General features: G+C 34.1%; 1 protein-coding gene and 1 pseudogene across 1 annotated transcript; both read left to right on the forward strand.

The window, feature by feature from the left end:
• Positions 1-611: 611 nt before the first annotated feature.
• LOC114415203 lies at positions 612-5,458 on the forward strand (annotated as a pseudogene).
• Positions 5,459-11,239: 5,781 nt separating this feature from the next.
• Positions 11,240-13,526, forward strand: LOC114415204 (protein DETOXIFICATION 48-like). Its single transcript, XM_028379794.1, has 2 exons — positions 11,240-11,594; positions 11,864-13,526. Exons 1-2 carry the CDS (start codon positions 11,442-11,444, stop codon positions 13,355-13,357), a joined length of 1,647 nt encoding a protein of 548 aa, XP_028235595.1. The 5' UTR covers positions 11,240-11,441; the 3' UTR covers positions 13,358-13,526.
• Positions 13,527-21,261: the final 7,735 nt, after the last annotated feature.

The raw sequence follows: 21,261 nt of genomic DNA on the forward strand, positions 1-21,261 counted from the left end.
ACATTTTCACCCATTCATTTAAAATGTTTGATGCACCAGTAATAATGTTGGGTACACATAGCAACATCCCTTACTAAATTTTGACACCCAATTGAACATGCTACCTATGATTCTATCTTTTACATTACATTATCTATATAGACAACAATATGCCTATCAATGTGGTCTACGTAACATTATCCACAATCACTAGTCACATTTTTTTGATAGCACTGATTGCATTAAGCATTTTTCTGTTAATGAAAAATATTGTTGCAGTCCCTGCGCTTTGCCGATGCTATACGTGTCACACCACCAGGTGCATCACCCGTAAACTCAAGTTAAACACATACTTTTCGGTTTTGATAGTGATCAAGGATTGAATATATTTGAATTTCAGGTGAAAGGATCCAAAAAATACTTTTAAGAATAAATCTGTTTAGAATCATATTTGGTTATTCCTAAAAAGTATGTTTGAAAGTAATATTTTACATCTAAACTTAGTTTTGAGGAAATAATATTTGGAATTACCCTTTATCCTCCTTTTTAATGAACATTTTGTTTTGCTGATAAATAAAAAATGCAAGCTAAGCAAGCAAATGTTCTATTGAAGGGTAAAGTTATCATTTGGGACAACAAAAAGCGAGGGAAAGCAGTTGAGAACTTGAGACTAAATCAAATTTCCATTGAAAGAAACGGTTGCTGTCCAAATTAAAATCCAAATAAATAGTATTGTGTGAGGATGAATCCGTAAATAGATCCTGGAGTGAGGGCATACTGCAATAAAACATTCCCATTGACACAGTCACAGTGTGTGTCTGAACTGCACCGTTTCGAAATTCCAACAGAAACAGAATGACAGTGTGCCACAGTACACCGTCTCCAGCGGAACCGCAACCTCTCTCTCTCTCTCCTCCTGGTCTTGCGCGATGCCATGAGGAAACGGTCACAATTCACAACGAGATTGCGAACAAGCTAGAGAGGGACACAGAAGGGGCACGGAATTTGGAATTCAGACACAATGGCGAATCACGGAACCCAACAACATCAACGTCCCCGCCAACACTGCCGGTCCAAGGCTCGACATGGAGCGGCTCGACCGCCGGCCCAGGCTAGGGTTCCGCTGAGGCTGCTGCTTCGGGTAGCGTCGGCTGTCGGTGGCATTCAGTTCGGGTGGGCCCTGCAGCTCTCTCTTCTCATGCCGTACGTGCAGCAGCTCGGGATCCCGCACGTGTGGGCCGCTCTCCGGGCTCCTGGTCCAGCCCCTGGTGGGCCACTTGAGCGACCGCTGCACCAGCCGCTTCGGCCGCCGAAGACCGTTTATAATGGGCGGAGCATTGCCGATCGTCGTCGCTGTTCTCATCATCGGTCACTCCGCCGACATCGGGTGGTGGTTCGGCGACACCCATGAACATCGCCCCTGGGCTGTCGGAGTTTTTGTTTTCGGGTTTTGGAATTTGGATTTTGGATGTGGCTAATAACGTCACTCAGGGCCCATGTAGAGCTTTGCTTGGTGATCTCACTGGTAAATAAATAAATAAATTTCTCCTTATATATTAATTTAGATGTTTGTTTCATTGCTCTTTTCTTCATTTTTGAATATTCGTATGCTCACAAGCAACATGGTTGTTATTTAGATTGGTTACTGTCAAGAAAATACTTAAAAACTACTAAATTGATGATCTAACTATAATGGCTAATTAATTTACATTCAAATGGGCATTAGGTAATGTTGATCTCCCAATTTTCATTATGTTAAATTGTGTAAAGTAGTAGATGTTCAATTTGATACATAGACTGCAAATGATAAGGCTGTGTCACTTGTGCAAGGCTATTCAAGGATAAGGTAGTTTCCAAATTGATAGTTAGAGACAAAATTGCAACAAATGTGTATATTTATTATCTGGTCAAGTAAAAAAATTAGTGCTAACTACTATGCATCTGAAACCAGTCATTTATTATCATATATACCCAATGACTATGAGGGTAAAGCTAGATGTTGTTTATAATCTATCTCTTGTTGTCTCATTTGATCTTTATTCAAGATGCATATCCCATGTAAACTTCAATTTTTTAATGCCTAACTATGCTGGAAGAAGTTTGAATGTCTACTTATGTTAGGTTATGAGCAGTTGGTTTGATTTTTCTTTTTCTATACTTGTATAACTATTAAACTTGCTTACTTAAAAAAAAAAGAAATTCCATCTCTCCTTCCTATATATGAGGTATTTTGAGATTTTAATTTTGTACAGAACGATGTAGCTACTATTTATGCAGAGAGTCAATTTCTTACACTTTGTTAGAGTAATCTTCTCCAGGCTCCGTAGTTCGTAATTTCTATTGTATTGCTGATGTTTTAGTTTGCCAAATTCAAATTTCAATTAGGCTTCCAGTTTTCTGTTATAATTGATTACCTAACTCTTAGCTGTCATAAATGTAACAGTGAGCGCGATCATTCATAAATATGAGTCTAGTCTGGATTATTCATGAGATTTTTAGATTCCTAGGAGCAAAATTTAATTATTTTATTTTCCTGAAGGTTTTGGGGGATGTGGGGGAAGTCAAGGGAGGTGGTTTTAGGAAGTGGCTATGTACTAGCTCAAGGGGGTAGCATTGTCAATGTCTTATAAAGAGTATTTTGATCATATTCCTAACTAATGTGGAAAATCGAACACACCCCTTCATGCCTAGATTGAACATTTGGAATGTGAAGTTTGCAAGACTAGACATTTTGCGGGTGACCCAACATTGAGACTGAATAGGCTATAATACCATGTTAATTTTAAAGGGGAAGATTTAAGATGGAGTTACTAAATGGAGAAGAGAATATTTTAGAGAGAAGATCTGAATGAAAAGGTTTTGTTATATTTAGTAATTTTAGTTGAATGCTATGTTGAACTCTTAATAGACTAAGTGGAGCCTATTTCCTTGGCTAAGATTAAATGGGTGTAACTTCCTAGATACATGAATATGCAATTGAAATACACGAGTCTACTATTTCTTAAGTACATTAAGCATTGTTATTTCCACTGAACACTCTAATAATAGCTAGAGATTGACACAGCTGGAAATTGACATTTGATGGAGACTACTATTTCTTAAGTACATTAAGCATTGTTATTTCCACTGAACACTCCAATATAGCTAGAGATTGACACAGCTGGAAATTGACATAGCTGAAGGTCTGATGCATACTTGCATTCTCATACCCCATAAGCTGCACTGTTCTACTATGTATTGGTTCCATAATTTTTAAGCTAGGGATGTACCATGTAGGAAGCAAAAGACTTGCTACATTATATCGTAAAATTATTTTTGTAAATATTTCTCACATCTACTTGGATGATTCTATTCCTTTTGTCTGCCTTTATTCTAAAGTTTTCCAACTGAAGAAAAACTGTCATGTAAAATTTGAAATAAAAAATTCAGTATCAAACATTGGTGAATGTATGTAAACACAAACATTGTACCAGATTCTTGGCAGGGAATATGCCTTCTTCTATCTCATGTTTGGTAATAGTAGTAAAGGATAAAAGTCAGCTCCCCTCCCCTCCCCTCCACAAAAAAAAAAAGGATAAAATGATCCCAATAAACGTGGCATACAATTAGAATGATAGAAAATAATAAATTGTGCATCAATTATTGCCAGCATTACTTTAAACCCAGATGATTGTCTGCTTGATATGTACTTCTGAGTGCAACTCTCAGTTAAATTAAAAGGACATGGTAATTATCTTTTTAAATCATCGTATCTTGCCTGAATTGTTCTGTAAATGTGGCCTTCAATGTCTGAATAAAACTCCTCCCCCCCCCCCCCCCCCAAAAAAAAATGGAATACAATTTTTTTTATGTCAATTGTAATTTGTTTGAGAAATAAAATGTCAGCTATCAAAAGCAAACACTACATTGACACCCTTCATATTTTGTTTATCTATCTTTGAAATGTTAGGCAAGGATCAATGAAGGACACGTGTTGCAAATGCGTATTTCTCCCTGTTTATGGCTATTGGTAATATTCTTGGATATGCAACTGGATCATACAGTGGTTGGTACAAGGTCTTTGCTTTCACACTTATCCCTGCAGCAATATTAGTTGTGCAAATCTGAAGTCTGCTTTCTTTCTCGACATTATTTTCATTGCTATCACCACATATATAAGCATTGTGGCAGCTAAAGAAGTGCCTCTAAGTTCAATTGGAGCACACCCTGTTGAAGAAGCAGCAGCAGGAGAAGCTTTCCTGTGGGAGCTATTTGGGACATTCAGATATTTTTCGACCCCTGTATGGACAATACTGTCTGTTACTGCTCTAACATGGATTGGGTGGTTTCCATTTCTGCTATTTGATACTGATTGGATGGCCGAGAGATTTATGGTGGTGAGCTAAATGAAGGCCCTAATTAAGATACTGGAGTTAGAATGGGGGCACTTGGCTTACTGCTTAATTCAGTTGTTCTTGGAGTAACATCAGTACTGATGGAGAGGCTATGCAGGAAGCGGGGACCTGGGTTTGTGTGGGGAATTTCAAATATCCTAATGGCTGTCTGCTTTATTGCAATGCTTGTTGTAACCTAAGTGGCAAATAAAATTGGCTATGTAGGCAAAGATCTACCACCAACTGGCATTGTGATAGCTTCATTGATAATCTTTACAGTTCTTGGATTTCCACTTGCAGTGAGTTGCTTTATTTCCTGCTAAAGCATTTTGTTTCGTTCATTTTACTGTCAATATTGAAGGCACCCTTTCTGTCTCCTATGTTCCTTAAAACAAGACTCAATTTCTGTCTTTTTGCATGGTTTCAGTGGCTCATACATATGAAGGATCTTAATTGACTTGATTTTGGCTGCATGATCTCTTTAGCTTAAACTGACTTATGTGCCTTAAAATAAATTACGTAGTTTTTAATTTAAAAATTCTCAGTGGCTCATACAGTGTCTTGACTCAATCTTGGCAGCACAGTCTTAGCTCAAACTGACATATTTTCTACTCCTTTTAAGAAGTCAAATTAATTGTGCACAAGTTTGTGAATATATTATTTGAGAGTTCTACGTAATTTAATTTGACTTCTTGGATCAATTATTTCAGATCACTTACAGGATTGATGCCTTATTCTTTCTTAGATATATGATTGCATGACTATTGATATTAATTGTTGGTATTTTCAGGATTGTCAATGGGAGTCCTAAATCTTGCAATTGTGTTCCCACAGGTATTGCTTTTGCATTGGGGGGTTTATGAAATTGTTTGGCATTCCCAGTAGATCTTAATGTGAACGTTTTCAACTTCAACTCTGTTGAGAAGAAGAGAAAGCAAGAGACATGACCGTGTGTCAATATTCACAGCAGTGTGTTACTATTGTTATACAGCATTATAATTACAAAGAAAATAATTGCCTAATTACTATAATTATGTAAATCCTAAATTTGCTTAATTACCATAATTAAGATATCTACAATAACTCTAAAAATGTATTTAGTTAAATGTCATAAGTGGTCCTGAGTCAAGGTGTACAGTAACAATTTCACATCACTTGATAAATGAATAATCAATTAATTAATATTGATACATGCCTTGGGATACCATTAATGGCAACAGGCAGTACAATTATAGGGCTCTGATCCCCGTACTGTGAATTTTCCTTAACCTAAACACGAAACATGATTTATAGTTCTCTCCCAAGGTATTTTTCTGAGTAAAACTATCAGTGCAGTAATTGTCATGCTGGGGTCAAATTGCTATCAATGGATATGTCTTTTGACTAAGAAACAAAATTTTTGGCTTGGGAATTGTGACAAAAATTTAGAGAGTCGTGTCAAGATATGTGTCTGATACATAGATCCTTTTCAAAGGTGTCCATGCTTATGTTTTTAACTTTTAATTTGGTCAACTTATTCCCACGTTTCATCTGTACAGTGTAAGACAATTAAAAGCTGTCCATTATTACAAGAGTACAACAAGAAATCTATTTGAAATAGGCACAAAGATAAACAATCTGCATAAAAAAACGATAATGATCTTCATTCCTTCTGCGTATCTCTTGAGAAGATTTCATTACGAAATCATGACCTAAGCACTGGAGGTAGGTCATCAGAGATTTGTTTCACACGAAATATTATAAGAGCCCCTGAGAGTATGAGCATTTTGTTCCAGAGAAATATACCTGAACACAGAAAATTTAGCACAACTTAATAAAGCTTTTCCTTGCTCCTGTTAAAGCCTTTAAAATTAGTTGAAAGAAATTTGGATTGAAGGACACACAAAATTCACTGAGAACCTCAAATTGCCTACTCTACAGGATGTGACCTCTGGAGAAACTAATATATCAAATAAATGCACTACACCGTGACTTACAAAATGGTCTATGTCATTGGTTCAGGCTCCACTTTGATTTTGCTCATTCATTATGAGCCCGGATTATTAATTGGTTAATTCACTTTTCCTTGATCCATCATTGTCTGAAATTAGATATTGTTTGAGACAAAGTAAGGCAATGAGATTTAGCTAGAGTCGCATGGCTATTTTGTACTATCATGCAGGTTTAAGACAATTTGATTTGTACTTTCGTTTTCTTCCAAATACCACATTTCAAGTAACTGATTGACAGATTTCAATCCAGCTAGTATAATTATTTACAAATAGTAAAAATTATGAATTATTTTATAGTTCTAAGATCATGGTGATTTATCTTTTGTAAACGAAACTTTGTGCGAAAGGATCTAATTTATGCATAATTATTTGAATATTTTGAGCTGCTGAGTTTATGTATACCAATGTTTGAAATAGATGTTGGTGTCCCTGGGAAGTGGACCATGGGATCAGCTATTTGGTGGAGGAAACTCCAGCCTTTGGTGTGGCAGCTGTTGCAGCCCTTGCCAGTGGACTCATAGCTGTCTTGTTTATTCCCCGACCTGGTGGTCAAAAGCCAAGCCTAGAAGCCCAGTATGAGGTATTATGTTCTTTCTGCATTTGGCACTGATTTGTTTTGAAAGAGGGATGATGAAAATGAACAGGTAGCAATAATTTGTAAATAGTTTTGTTTTACTTTTGTTTGATTGTAGTCTTTATATTGAGGCTTCCATTCATCGAAATACCCCCACCAGCCTGCCCAATTTTTTTGTAATTTTGAATAATTGTTACATGGATATATTTTCATCTTACCGGTTATTATTTATAGCCGTTGAGCAAATTTTGAGTGTCATTATTTTCTGATATTTTGGAAGCTTTTGGCTCTCTCCTTTGTCATCCTGATGAGTGAGTAGCCTGTTTAAAACAGTGAGAATGCTCTGCTTTGTTAAATATGAGGTTGCCTTTACTGGCTGTAAGAAAAGTAAAATTTTCTTGATGTATAAGGAACAATGTAAAAGAAGCAATTCTTATAGCACTACTTTTCCAAACATCCTGGCAACTCATATAATCATAAAAGCTGTCATCAAAATACTGATTGGAAGATTATCTGCAATCAGTGGAGAATTTCTTCATTGTAAATCAGTACCACCTGTGTATGATGTTGCTTTTAGAGGCTAATGCGGTGGGAATGTAGTTGGGGCATCTTCTGTAGGTTCCAAAATTACTCATGGGCAACATCCTCTTTCCAACCAATATGAGCTGCTGCTGTTTGAGAATTATTCCACATGAAAAATTCTTTTATTTTGAGGCGGTGCTGATTGTGCCTTGATGCTTCAAGCATGATGTATTGGAATCTTGAAAATTTGTGCGATTTGTTTGTATTAGTTAGATGAATGTGCTTAGTGGCCAACAGTGAATATGTTACTTGTGCTGATGGAAACCTTGATTGGGACACGGTTTTAATGCCCCCATTTTTATTTTTTCCGTATAGTAGTACTTCTTTTAATATAATTCTTGAACGATGGGTTTGATTTATAATGGTCATTTAATGTGTACATTTAATTTTCTTTACTTCTTGTGAACATGGAATAAATTCTCGTTTTTAATACACTTCATATTCATGAAAGTCTGATTTGCTTTCAATTCTTCGTACAATGTCAGTTCTTAAGACTCGTAGAGCATTTGAAAATATCAACCTTTATATCATCATTTGTCCTAACTATTAGTGATCTGATGATTCTGATCTTCGAACCACGTGCCATCTGCTGCGCAACTGGAATTTATCCGTCTAGTTAGCCAACAATACTTTCTCTGTAAAGGTTAGATTAGATTTTGCAGGTTGTTTATTATTTACAGCTGATTAGTGGTTACTGTTGTTGGGAGGATTAGATGAATGAATTGTTACATACTTATAGTTTATAAAAAAAAATCCTGATTATTAATTTCTTTTTGTTTGTTAAAAGACTGATCAATATTGGGCATACCTTTCTATAGTAGTAGATTGTATGTCATGCGTATTCTACTGTTCAGCAACGTTCTAACAAGTACGCTTTCTGGATTTCGCCCATAAACATGTTAGTATATGTCCTGCATAAATGATATCTTATGTCGCCTAGCGTTGGAGTTCAATAGTTATATGTTTCTCAATCTCTTAATTAAACCAAAACAGAGAAAATTGACTTGGATTGGGAGAGAAATGAGTGGGAGGGTTCAGTAGAATACTTTGTCTCCGTAACGAGTTCTTTCACGAACATTCCATCTCTCTACAGTCTACACGATTGTAGAAAAGGTCAGAGGAATACAATTAGCGAATCTGTTGGAGCTTCTAGAGGAGCATAATCGTTGTTAATGTCCAAAGGAATACTATAGTCTTATCATTCTTTTCCCGAAATTTGCATTTTAGTAGTTTGTTACGTCGAAAAAAATTGTGGCTGATCTTCACTCTGACAACTTGTTTGAAGATATCTAACAGTATATTTATACGCCATCATGACGTGATCCTGAACTCTAACCTAATCTCTTGGGTTGAAGAGATTTCTAGAGCTTACTCAGCAGCTGCACTTTGCCAATCCAATTAGAGTGCCAAATTCGAGATGAGATGGGTTTGCTCCAATTCATATTCTTTTCTTTGGATGAGACTGGTTTCTTCATATCGTATTGTCAGAACTTTTGCTGTTGCTTTGTTAATTAATTCCAAACCATTGGTTCCCTTGCATGATACATATCTTTCATTTCACATCAACTTGGTGAGCTACAAACACATGGAATCTGACATGGGATGGCCTTGAGTTACAGGGTATTTTTAATATATATTTTTCTTGTTATTATATTATTATACAAGGAAATACTGATGGCTGAAGTTGCTCTGACGGCAAGGAAAAAGAAAAGAGAAAAAGTTTTATCTGGTGTGTTTTGGCTAATGACGGTGCAGAGGTGGTTCTGTTTCCTCATATATAACGCCATGCTCTCATATACACAGACAGACTAATCTCAATTTCCACAATCTTGTGATACAAGATTAAATGGTTGTAATTGGAGCACGTAATTCTCTCTCTTAGTGTTTCCTATCTCGCATCTGTCTCTTCTCCATACGGCCAGCTACCATCATTCCCCATTAACACCACTGGTGGTCCCTCCATGACACCAACACCTACCTCCATAATCCATACACATATATTTTTGCATGTGAATAGATATAGATATACATATATCCATGAAGATAACCTTTATAAAAGGGAAAGTGGGAAAAAAAGTGCAATAATATATATATATATACACACACACACTGGATTTAAGTTTTAACCTTTTGTTGCTCAAAATAAAATCCCAGGTAGGAACACAACTACTTTTTTAAAATGCCATTCCAAATCTCTCAGCTTTGTTTGAAACAAAACCACAAGGAAACCAACCAATCACTTGATAACAGGATTCATAACTTTGATTTGTAATCCTGTTTCGTTGAGAATTCTTATTAAGTTTTCATTTTTCCTCTGTTGCTTGAGGCCAAGAAATTCCCCAAATTGCAATCTATATATATAGCTAGATAACATTGTGTAGTGGACATTCGTCCACCATATATTTCAACCTATCCGCTTGCTAGGGGATAAAACATTCAAACAAGTGATAATACTAGGAGTACAACAAGAGGCATAGAAACGTGTGGGGCCAACATTGGGTGCAAGAAAAAAACTTGCTTCATCTGTTAGACAAAGTAGTCAAGGGAATGTTTCGCCCTTCGGGTGCTTCAAATGGTCTATATATATATAGACACTGGGTGTGTTAGGATTGGAATTTATGACATGGGCTGGAGAAAAGAATGAGACATGCATGGCTTGGCTGCCTCTAAGAACATGCAATGCCAAACATTTTGCCAGCACTACAAATAAGCAAAGCAACTATTAGTAGCGACTGTCCAAAACCAAACAAAATATGTTGTAGTAAAAGTTTGTTAAAATTTGTACAAACAGTTATTCTATTCTTATTATATTTATTCTGACTTTTTTTTTTTTTCGTTAGGTGACTTATTTTATTTTCCACTTTTTTTCTCTTGTATTTCTATCTTTCCTTTAACAGTATAAAAAACATTAATAGTAAAATTTTCTGAGTACAAATACAAACGCCCAAGTATCGTGTATGCCCTTGTCATTTCATAACATAAGTACCCCATGCTGCACCATCACAAAACACAAAGGGAAAAATGAGCCGGGAATAATAATGATAATAATAATATAATGCGTTTCTTTGACAAGTAGGGGAATTTTATTTGGTGAATTGGCTTCTCTATCACCACTTGGCATTCCCAGTTTGAGGATAAAATTCTCTGTGTTCCATACACAGGGAAATCAAAAAGGCCAAATGTGGCGTTTTAAAAGATTATCCACATAATGCAATCCGTCCATTAATAACTAGGCGAGTTTAAACTACTATTATGGCCATCATTATCAAATCAAAGTCTGTCATCGATTTGACGGCTAAAATAACCATTAAAGAGAATAAATCCGTCCATCCTTTTTTGAGTTTCACCAATATCCTAAAAAGATAAGATCGAACTTTTGTTTCCTCTCCACACTCAAAGGTAAGGAGAGCTGTAGCTGTTCTCCAGATGCCACACCCAATTTTGTTTTTCACCTTCTTAATAAAATCATTATTATAATAATATATTATTCTTTTTTTTTTCTAGACAAAGAGAAGGTCGGTTGCCTCCCAAAACCTCCATATAGCATTTCTTCCGTTCAAGCATGCCCTTTCTCTTTTACCCGTTTTTTTTTTCTTTAAATCGCCCCGAGTAATTTACATTGATAATTTGATATAGTATATGTTTAGCAATATATCCTTCTATAATGACACGTACGTAACTTTGTAGGACCCAGCCCTTTATCATGCATATATAAATACACACTCGCCTTCATTTCTCCGTCTCATACACAAAACCCTTTTATTCTCTCAAACAAGTCTGAAACGCAGTGCACGATCACTAAGCCCAAGCCAAGAAAGTAGTAGCCAAGCTAGCTCTTGTATATTCAAGCCTTTGTTATATATTATAGTCATATCTCTCTTTCTAAGTCGTTTATATTTCCAGAACTACACAGCTTCGAGTATTAATAGCTAGCCAGTCATCATGTGTAATCCAAAACCATCCTCATCATCCCCATTTCTGTGTCCCACAAAAAACCACATCATAAGTACTCCCGACCCCAAACTCATAAATCACCCTCCTCCCGTTGATGATCAACTTCAAGATGAACTTCACAGATGGCCAACTCCTAATGAGGTAATAAAATTAAAGATAATATATATATATATATATATTAAAAGGGAAAAAAAATCCAAGTATCTATCTAGCTGGCTAGCCATCCATCATTTTTTGTGTGAATGTAAATTAAATGAAGTTGGGCATCAAGTTACTATCTCCATAGTCACATCACATGATTAAAAACAAATAATGCCAGTTTATGATGGCATGCCCATGATATTAACTATTTGTCCTTTGCTAATTCTCTCTTCTTTTGTATTTTTTTTTTTTTTTTAAATTTGATTCAGATAGTAGCAGAAATGAAGGCCATAGGAAAGATATCAGGGCCAACAGCTCTCACCGGTTTAATCATATATTCGAGAGCCATGATCTCCATGGTCTTCCTGGGCTACCTAGGCGAGATGGAGCTCGCCGGAGGCTCCCTCTCGATCGGGTTCGCCAACATCACCGGCTACTCCGTGATCTCGGGCCTGGCCATGGGAATGGAACCCATTTGCGGGCAAGCCTACGGTGCCAAACAATTGAAGACACTGGGCCTAACCCTCCAGAGAACCGTCCTCCTTCTCCTCTCAAGCTCCCTCCCCATTTCCCTGACGTGGCTGAACATGAAGAACATCCTCTTATGGTGCGGGCAGGACCATGAGATCTCCAGCACAGCACAGACCTTCATCCTCTTCTCTATCCCAGACCTCTTCCTCCTCTCCCTCCTCCACCCTCTGAGAATCTACCTCAGAACACAAAGCATCACATTACCCCTAACCTACTGCTCCGCCGTCTCCGTCCTCCTCCACGTCCCTCTCAACTTTTTATTAGTGGTCCACTTAAAAATGGGTGTGTCTGGCGTCGCAATAGCGATGGTGTGGACCAATCTAAACCTCTTCCTCTTCCTTTCTTCCTTTATTTACTTCTCCGGGGTTTATAAGGACTCCTGGGTTCCCCCTAGCACTGACTGCCTCAGGGGATGGTCTTCCTTACTTGCACTTTCTGTTCCAACCTGCGTCTCCGTTTGTCTAGAATGGTGGTGGTACGAACTCATGATCATTCTCTGTGGACTCCTTCTGAACCCAAAAGCCACCATTGCCTCCATGGGTATCCTCATTCAAACCACTTCCTTGGTCTACGTCTTCCCTTCTTCTCTCAGCCTCGCCGTCTCCACCAGAGTCGGGAATGAGTTAGGCGCCAACCGCCCCGCCAAAGCACGCATTTCCATGATAGTCTCACTCGCCTGTGCTGTTGCCTTGGGCGTCACCGCCATGCTCTTCACCACTTTAATGAGACACCGCTGGGGGAGATTCTTCACCTCTGACCAACAAATTCTCCACCTTACGTCCATTGCTTTGCCCATTGTTGGCCTCTGCGAGCTTGGAAACTGCCCCCAGACCACGGGCTGCGGCGTCTTGAGAGGCAGCGCCAGGCCCACCGTCGGTGCTAATATCAATTTGGGCTCCTTTTATTTGGTTGGCATGCCTGTCGCGGTTCTTCTCGGGTTTGTTGGGAAAATGGGCTTTCCTGGGCTCTGGCTTGGGTTGCTTGCGGCCCAAGGCTCATGTGCTGCTCTCATGATATTCGTTCTCTGCACCACTGACTGGAACGCCCAAGTGCAAAGGGCCAACGAGCTTACTAATGCTAATTCTGCTCCTTCCAAATTACCTACTACGGAGTGTAACAATGTTCGTCTTCCAGAGATTCTTGTCATGGACACGGAGGATCATCATGATGAGATTATTACCAAGACACCTTCTCTTGAAACAGACCCTCTCATTATACACACTTCCAAATGAGATTGCTTGGGTTTGGATTGTACTGTAGAGAAAAAGGAATATTTATTTCATTTCCCCGTTATTTATTTGTCCCACATCGCTTACTTTTCTTTCTTTTAGCTAGTCCCCTAGTCGCGTTAGTAACAGTTTGGTGCATTAATAGACAAGTTTACATGTTAATTAATAATAATAGCTAGCTAATGAGGATATACGTAGTATAAAAGAAAGAATGCGTCTTTTATTACTTTTCCTCAGAACCATTCAGAGAAAGAGAGAGGCATTGGCTTCAGATGTCGGTTTTTATTGAAGGAAAACAAAAGTGGTTTCTGAGTAACGTTCGTGCTGTTCCCTTCCACAAAGGGCAAAACTCTTGACTGTCTAAAAATGGAAAAAAAAGAAAAAAAAAATACTACCACTAAAGACCATCAAAACTAAGCCTAAAGCGTATATTATTTAAACTCACTTTCATTTCTGACAATTCGTTCTTCTTTTTTTTTAATAAACAAATAATTATTTAAAACAGAGGAAATGGTAGAAGAATGTCTCTCAATCATGGTATGATGATAATGATAGTTATACATTAGGGTTGGTGTTGAGTTGATTTATTATTATATATCTGAAATTCGAGAGATCGATGTAACTCTAATTGTACAATCTCGTAAATCGTTGTCGTACAATTCCGTAATGTGCGTGTGATGCAATGAAAATTGGCCCCATGGCCATGACTGTGTACATGTGTATTATTTAACTTTGCGCTTCTCACACTCACACCCTCCCCTCCGTGTTCTCTGTTTCGTGAACAATTTCTTCTCCTCCCTCGTTAACTTTTATTAGGACCACTGTATGTGATTGAATGACACATGTCTGTATGCGAGAAACATTATATTTACGAATTGATATGTTTTGTAATGTTTTTCAATGCACGATGCACATATGGCAGAATGATTGGTGGTGGACGAGCTGTGACAGTGGCAATGAAAAATGCGTTGAAAGATATGCTCGCTTCTTACTTAATGCTCTTTTCCATAGTGTCTGTACGACAGATAAAGAAAGGATCATGAGCAAGAAAACAAATAGACACAGACAATGACGCGAAAAGACAGAAAAATATATATCAAAGTGGAGATGGTAATTTAAAATATATATATATATATATATATTTTGAACAATTTAAGATCTTAAAGTTATGAAAGTAACTTGTTTATAATGTTTTCTTAAGTGTGTTTGATAACTCATCGCATACAAATTGATCCACATATATATAAGAGAAGCTAACACTTGTTGCTTTTGTATATATTTTTATCTTTTTATGTGATTTTTAATGTGAACGCACGTATATATTAAAAAATTTAGTTTCTAACTTATTTTAATAGACCCTCCATCTATAGCATATCACTGAAGATATTCCAAAATACATAGTGAAGTAATTAGGATTTTTCTTCAGTGGATCATTAATACTATTAGTGAAATTTGTACCAAAAAGGAACATGTATTTGATATTCTCATTAATTTAACGTACAAAATTAGAGTAAGTTATTGTATTCTTTGGGCTCGCTGACCAATCCAGCATCTCCTACTCGGTTGACACCTGTGAGGCCTACTACGCCATGATTTGCCCTAGTGTGCATATAGGTTTATAATGGATAGTTCAAAATACGAATCACTTATCAACTATCCTATCTGTAAATCCAAGGATAACGGGATGAAACTAACTCGTGATCCAACGAAATGACCTTGAAAACTTATGAGAAAACCTTATCACGACTATGTGCATAATGTCAGCTAGTATAAACTTAGGGAAAGACAGATGACACATTCTTCGAATGCTTTGGATAGACATCCTCTAACTCTAACAGAGGAATCCTATATCGGAATAGTTATAAATGAAGTAGTTGAACGTAATATAGAAATTTGCTAAACAATAAAAGGAGAAACTTTAATCTAATTAAATTTGTATAAATTAAATATTTGTTAATTTTTATAGTAATAAAAAAAGCATTTCTTAATCTTCATGTGAAAACCTTAAGCAAGAATGGAGAAAGTAATAAGTTACTATAAATAAGTTTACATTTAATAAATGATTAGTCAAGTTATTTTTAGTGGCCTTAAGCAAAAGTGCAAAGCAAAAGGCAAAGTGGCTGGTGGTGGACTGAGTATAATGAAGAGAGGGGTGGAAAGATATGTTAGCTAATGCTCTGGCGTGTGGGCGTGTGTGTGTTTCTTTTTATTTTTACATGGTTAATGGTCTCAAGTGTACGATAAATAAAGCAAGAATGAGCTTGAAGACAAGCAGACAGAGACAAAGGCACACGCAAATGGAGAGAGGTATCTGCTAAGAGAGAGCAGTAAAAGAATGATAACAATAATTGGTAGGAGAGAAGTATCTACTGAAGAAGGCTTTGGATAGGGGGTATTGGAGGGGCCCTGTTTGGAACTGCAGAAACAAAATCCAGCTATTATTACCTCTGTCTACTTCTCAGATGACAAAAATATTCGAACCCACCACCTCAGGGCTCAGCCTACCCTCCATTTGTTTTTTCTTTTTTACTTTCTCTTAAAAACTACCACCAAACCCCTCCTAGAATCACCACCATGGCTATGCTCTATGAATTCAACACACATTTTTAAAATAAATTCTTATTTAATTTCTATAATTTTTTATATGTATGTGTACATTTTATTTATATGCAAGTCAAACATTGGGGGGGCACGATCATTTGGGGTCTTTTTTAAATTTTTTTTATCATTTCTGGATAAAATTTTAAATTAATATCTCAAAATGCGTAAGTCGTAGGATAATCTATGACTTTTGAATGAATTGAAAGTCATAAACTATATTTGAATTTTATTTTTTTAAACATGAGTTTAAAGTTGTAAGAATTTTTTTTTACTCCTACCACTTTAAAGTCAAGAGTTTTTATTTTCACACACAACTTGAAAGTCATAATAGATTTTTTTAATTGAAGTTATTTTATAATTTCAATTATTTTTTTGCATATATTTTTTAAAATTGTAAATAGTTTTTTATTTTAATTATTTAATGAATTAATGTATATTTTTTAGTTTTATTTATTATTTTTTATATTTTTATATTGTTTTATTTAATATTTTCTATATTTTTACTAATATTAACGATTATTATTTGTTTTGTAAATTAAAAAATAATATAAAAGACTTAAATTTAAATAAAAATATTAATTTTTTTGTTACATATTTGTTTAACAAAAATATTAAAAAAATTTGTTATTATTATTAAAAAATAATATTAACTTATAATTTATCAAATAATATTATTTTTAAAACAAATATGTAACAAAACATTTTAATATTTTTATTTAAATTTAAGTCTTTTGTATTATTTTTTTAATTTTAAAAAATAATAATACTTAACATTAGATAAAAATATAAAAAATATTAAATATATAAAATATATTAAATAAAACTAAAAAAATAAAATATACATTAATTGATTAAACAATTAAAATTAAAATTATTTATGGTTTTTTTTAAAAATACATTACAACTTTAACGTCCTGAAAAAAAATTAAAGTCTTAAAATAATTTACAACTTCAAAAAAAAAATTCTCTACAAAATAAAGTTAGAGTCATGTGAAAAAAAAGATCTTATAACTTTAAAATTGTGTTTTAAAAAAACTACCACCAAACCCCTCGAAGAAAGACCACTACTGCTATCGTCTATGAATTGAACACACATTTTAAAAAAAAATTCTTATTTAATTTCTATAATTTATTTTTATATGTATGTGTACATTTTATTTATATGCAAATGCAACATTGAGTATGAGAAGATATGGTACATGGCCCATCTCATATTTTTGCAGTCTAGAGTGGAACGCCCAAGGCCATGTTTGTCGTCTTCTCCTTCTTTTCCTCCCGACCTAGTGCTTCAAACCACTTCTCTCTCATCTCACCTTATCTTTTTTATTTTTCAACTTGTATATGAATAATATCTCCATCTCTATCTATCCATCCTAGTATTACTTCATAGTTATGCGCTTGTGGCAAAGAATTGTCTTTATAATGGGTGGTACAGCATCAACATTTCCTAGATTTCATAATGAGTATCCAACATTTTTAGTTTTCAACACAGATTGTGTGGATATATATGCAACCCCTCCAAAGGAGCTTATCACAACCCGTGCATTTTTCTACTATAACTTTATATTATTTTTTTATATATAGTCATATCTCTCTTGTGTTGTCGATCCGAAGATAAAGTTTTATTCCTATTCGTTATTCATATTATATACATATTCCTCGGAAAGGTATACAAATATGGTAAAGCTTTTGAAAAAAATGTAGCTATACTTGGTAAGCAATTCGCCATATTTTGACTATGTGCAACTATGCACTGTCCTATAAGATGCATCATGTTACAATTAAAAATTTAATGGGTCATTAATTTGATAGTTAAAAACATGTTTTATTTCCTACATTCTAGAGTAATGTAATGTGACTTTAGAATAAAGTGCATTGGCATTCCATGTCTTTAAGGGTTAAATTAACGAGACTTGCATAAAAGATTTCCACTTACGAGGATTTGTGCAAGTTGGTATTGTCATCATATATTTACATAAGTGAAAGCTGTTTTTATGCCCACCTTTTCTTCCGTATTGCTACTTTTTTATCCTTTTTTCACACATAGCTTCAATGTAATATATATATATATATATATGCATGCTTGCATGGTATGATAGGTAGAATAGATGTAGTATCATTAAATGTTGAAAGAGAGATGTCAATGGAGAGAAACAAAACATGATTTAAATGAGTTTTTTTTTTTTTTTTTGTGTCCATGATATTTTCTGCTAGAAAAGTAAAAATTAATCCTTTGAGAGGTATGAAGATCAATCATACCACTTCATATTAGTTAATTTAAATTTGAATATGAATGTAGACATTACGCATACTTAAAATATATAATTTGTTAATGTTAACAAACTTATACAAATCTTTTTTTTAGTATGAGTATATTAGTAAAGTTATACCTTGGTAATGTATACTTTGGTAATGTGTTCATACTAAAAAAAAATAAAAATAAGTGTGAAAGCCATATATATAAGGATTTAATGGTTTTAATAATGAAAAATTGAGAAAGATTTAAATAAAAATTATTGAAGGGTGAAAGTCATATATCAATCATAGTAGAGTGAGACAAAATGCATTATTTTTATCTAAAGAAATTGAACTCAAATACTAGAGGGTTTATGTATAACAATTTATATACTATTTAACCAATTGAGCTAGATTTCATTGATAGATAAAATGCAATTAAAATTATTTATTTTTACTCAACTTTTAGAGTTAACATAATTAATTAGACTATGTTTGACAAAAATAATTGAAAAACTAATTAAAAACTGAAAAACTAATTTATAGTTAAAAACTATTAAGGTAGTTTGTTGAATTGTAAGTGTCTAATAAAATTATATGTTAAAGTAGAAAAAAAATGTAAAATATCATATTTAAGTGATATTTTTATATAAATTTCAATTTTATTTTATTCATAAAAATATTTTTCAGGGTAATTTCAAATTTAATTTTTAATTAATTTTAAATACATGTAATACTCTATTTATAGATAAATTATTTTATTTGAATTTCATCTTATACTATATGCTGAAATATTTTCAATCAAATTTATTATAAATAATTTTTTTTAAGTAGGCATCACACTTTCATTAAGTTGATCAGTATAATGATTAAAATATCTTGAAGTATAAAAGGACAAAAAATATGTAAAACTAAAAATTAACATTTTAAAATATGTTACTTGAAGTAACATCCCAGAAAATGTCAATAGCTATCAAGAAAAATTATTTACTAAATAGTCAAATAATTTTTTTAACTACTAATTAAAAACAATTAAAAACTAACTTAAATGTTTTGTAAAACATAAGTGCAATTTCCTTGAAATTTTTTTTTTCCATCTAAAAAATGATAATGAGAATTAATTAAGGACATTCTTAATGTTTATAGTCTACTCCGTACTCAAGTTCTGCAATGGATAATCAAAAGCATCTCTATTCCACCTTGGACTTGAATTCCCTAGTACATGAATATAAAAAATGTAAACATTAATTAGGGTTTTATGCATGTATGTATTTATTGGACAAATGTATACAAACAAAAATGTATGTATTAATTAATTAGGCAATGCGACCCTCTAATTCTTTTCATGTTCTTAATCATAATAGAAGCTTTATTATATTGATTTGTCAATAAGGGACTTGCTATTAATAATTTTAAAGTATGAGAAGAATTTCATATATCATTTCTTCAATATGTTGATGATACCTTTTTGATTGGCAAGACAACTCATGCAAAATTATTGTCTTCAAAGATAATTTTCAGATTTTGTTTTGAATATGAATTTTCACAAAAATTAGTGCAATCGGGGTAAGTGGGGTGAATGTAAAGAGATATTCCTTTTAAATTATTGGCATGGGTTTACCGATAAGAGCCAACTTAAAGAAGATTATAGAAGATTGACAGGTATAACGACATCTAAGTTTTGTCTGAAATATAAAGTTGAAGTGTAAGTTCAGGCTGAAGAAAATTGAAAACAAATTACAATTAGGTTAAACCAATTAAACTTGAGAGGGAGGGTTGAAAAATAAATGTTACATTGGTGGATTAGAGTATGTAGGTAAAGAGGGTATGGGTCTAAAATGCAAAGATATCTTTCTACAAATAAGTTATTTAAGCTGAAAGTCCACACTACTCTTTCATATTCTAAGAAATACCTGGAACATAAATATTTCTTAGCACCCTTCTTGAAGAGTGGTTTCCAAGCTTCTTTTTTTTTTTTTTTTCATTTTCCGTTGGAAACAGATTTATCATTTAGAATTATAGATATGGCACAATGAAAAGTATTTAATTCTTTAAAGTGTCAAGTATGATTAAGGTGTTCAGGAGTAGGTTTGTACAAGATAGATGATAACGAGAATTCAAAGGGAACTAAATATATGTTTCTTTTATATTTATGTAATGCAAATTAAAACAAAATTAAGACAAATCACAATATATATAAACAAATTATAACCTTTTCTTTTAAATATGTATAACATAATCCTGACCATTTCTTGTAAAAGAATAATATAAACAAAAGTACTAGTTTTTTTAATTTGTGCAGTATTTTACAAAATAAATAGACAAAAAATAACGATATATACAATATTCAATAACAAACTGGGGAGACTGTACCCAAAAAAAAAAAAACTGTGGAGACGATGACACATATGTCTTGCATGCTACGTTACCTTTCAATGAGAATAGTCCATCAACTGCATAATCATATGTTGCCACTTTTCACATATTTAAAATAGGCACGACGAGGCCGCCCCATATAGCCCAACTATAAATAATGGCATGATGTTGGTTGAATAAACGTAAAGAAATCAACAATAAAAGATACCAAAAAGTAGTTAGAGAATAAAGAAGGATTAAAATATCGCCGATTGTGTTTTATGAGGATTTTCCAATGCATTACCAAGGATTCAACCAAAGAATTGCCTTAATCTGGCAACAAGTATATATTCACCTTTCCCTCAAATGTCTTATCACACCAGCCCATTTCTTTGAAGGGAACAATGAATGAGTGGCCTAAGCCCTTTTGAGAGTGAATGGAGGAGATTGTGGCCTATGGCCATTTTGGCCACTTGCCATGTATGCTTTTAGCATTATACCATAAGAAGCGTCAACTTTCTGAATTAGGAAAAGCAAATCCTTTTGGGTGTAAAAACCTCAAACTGTTTTGTTATTGTTCTGCAATTGACAAAAGAGACTTACCTTCCTATCTTTGTTACCTCTCTCCGTTAACTTAGGTCCTCTTTGGAATGGTGGCTAGTTTCTAATTTTTGGTTTTGAAATGTGATTTTAAAAGAGAAACGTGTCCAAATGAA

The sequence above is a fragment of the Glycine soja genome, chromosome 6, assembly GCF_004193775.1.
Source record: "Glycine soja cultivar W05 chromosome 6, ASM419377v2, whole genome shotgun sequence".
Taxonomy (NCBI): Eukaryota; Viridiplantae; Streptophyta; class Magnoliopsida; order Fabales; family Fabaceae; genus Glycine; species Glycine soja.

Bases quoted from the DNA above. Each gene is read 5' to 3' on its own strand.
- LOC114415204 (XM_028379794.1), top strand. From the start codon at position 11,442: ATGTGTAATCCAAAACCATCCTCATCATCCCCATTTCTGTGTCCCACA. The intron at 11,595-11,863 runs GTAATAAAATTA...AATTTGATTCAG, and splicing joins GATGGCCAACTCCTAATGAG to ATAGTAGCAGAAATGAAGGC.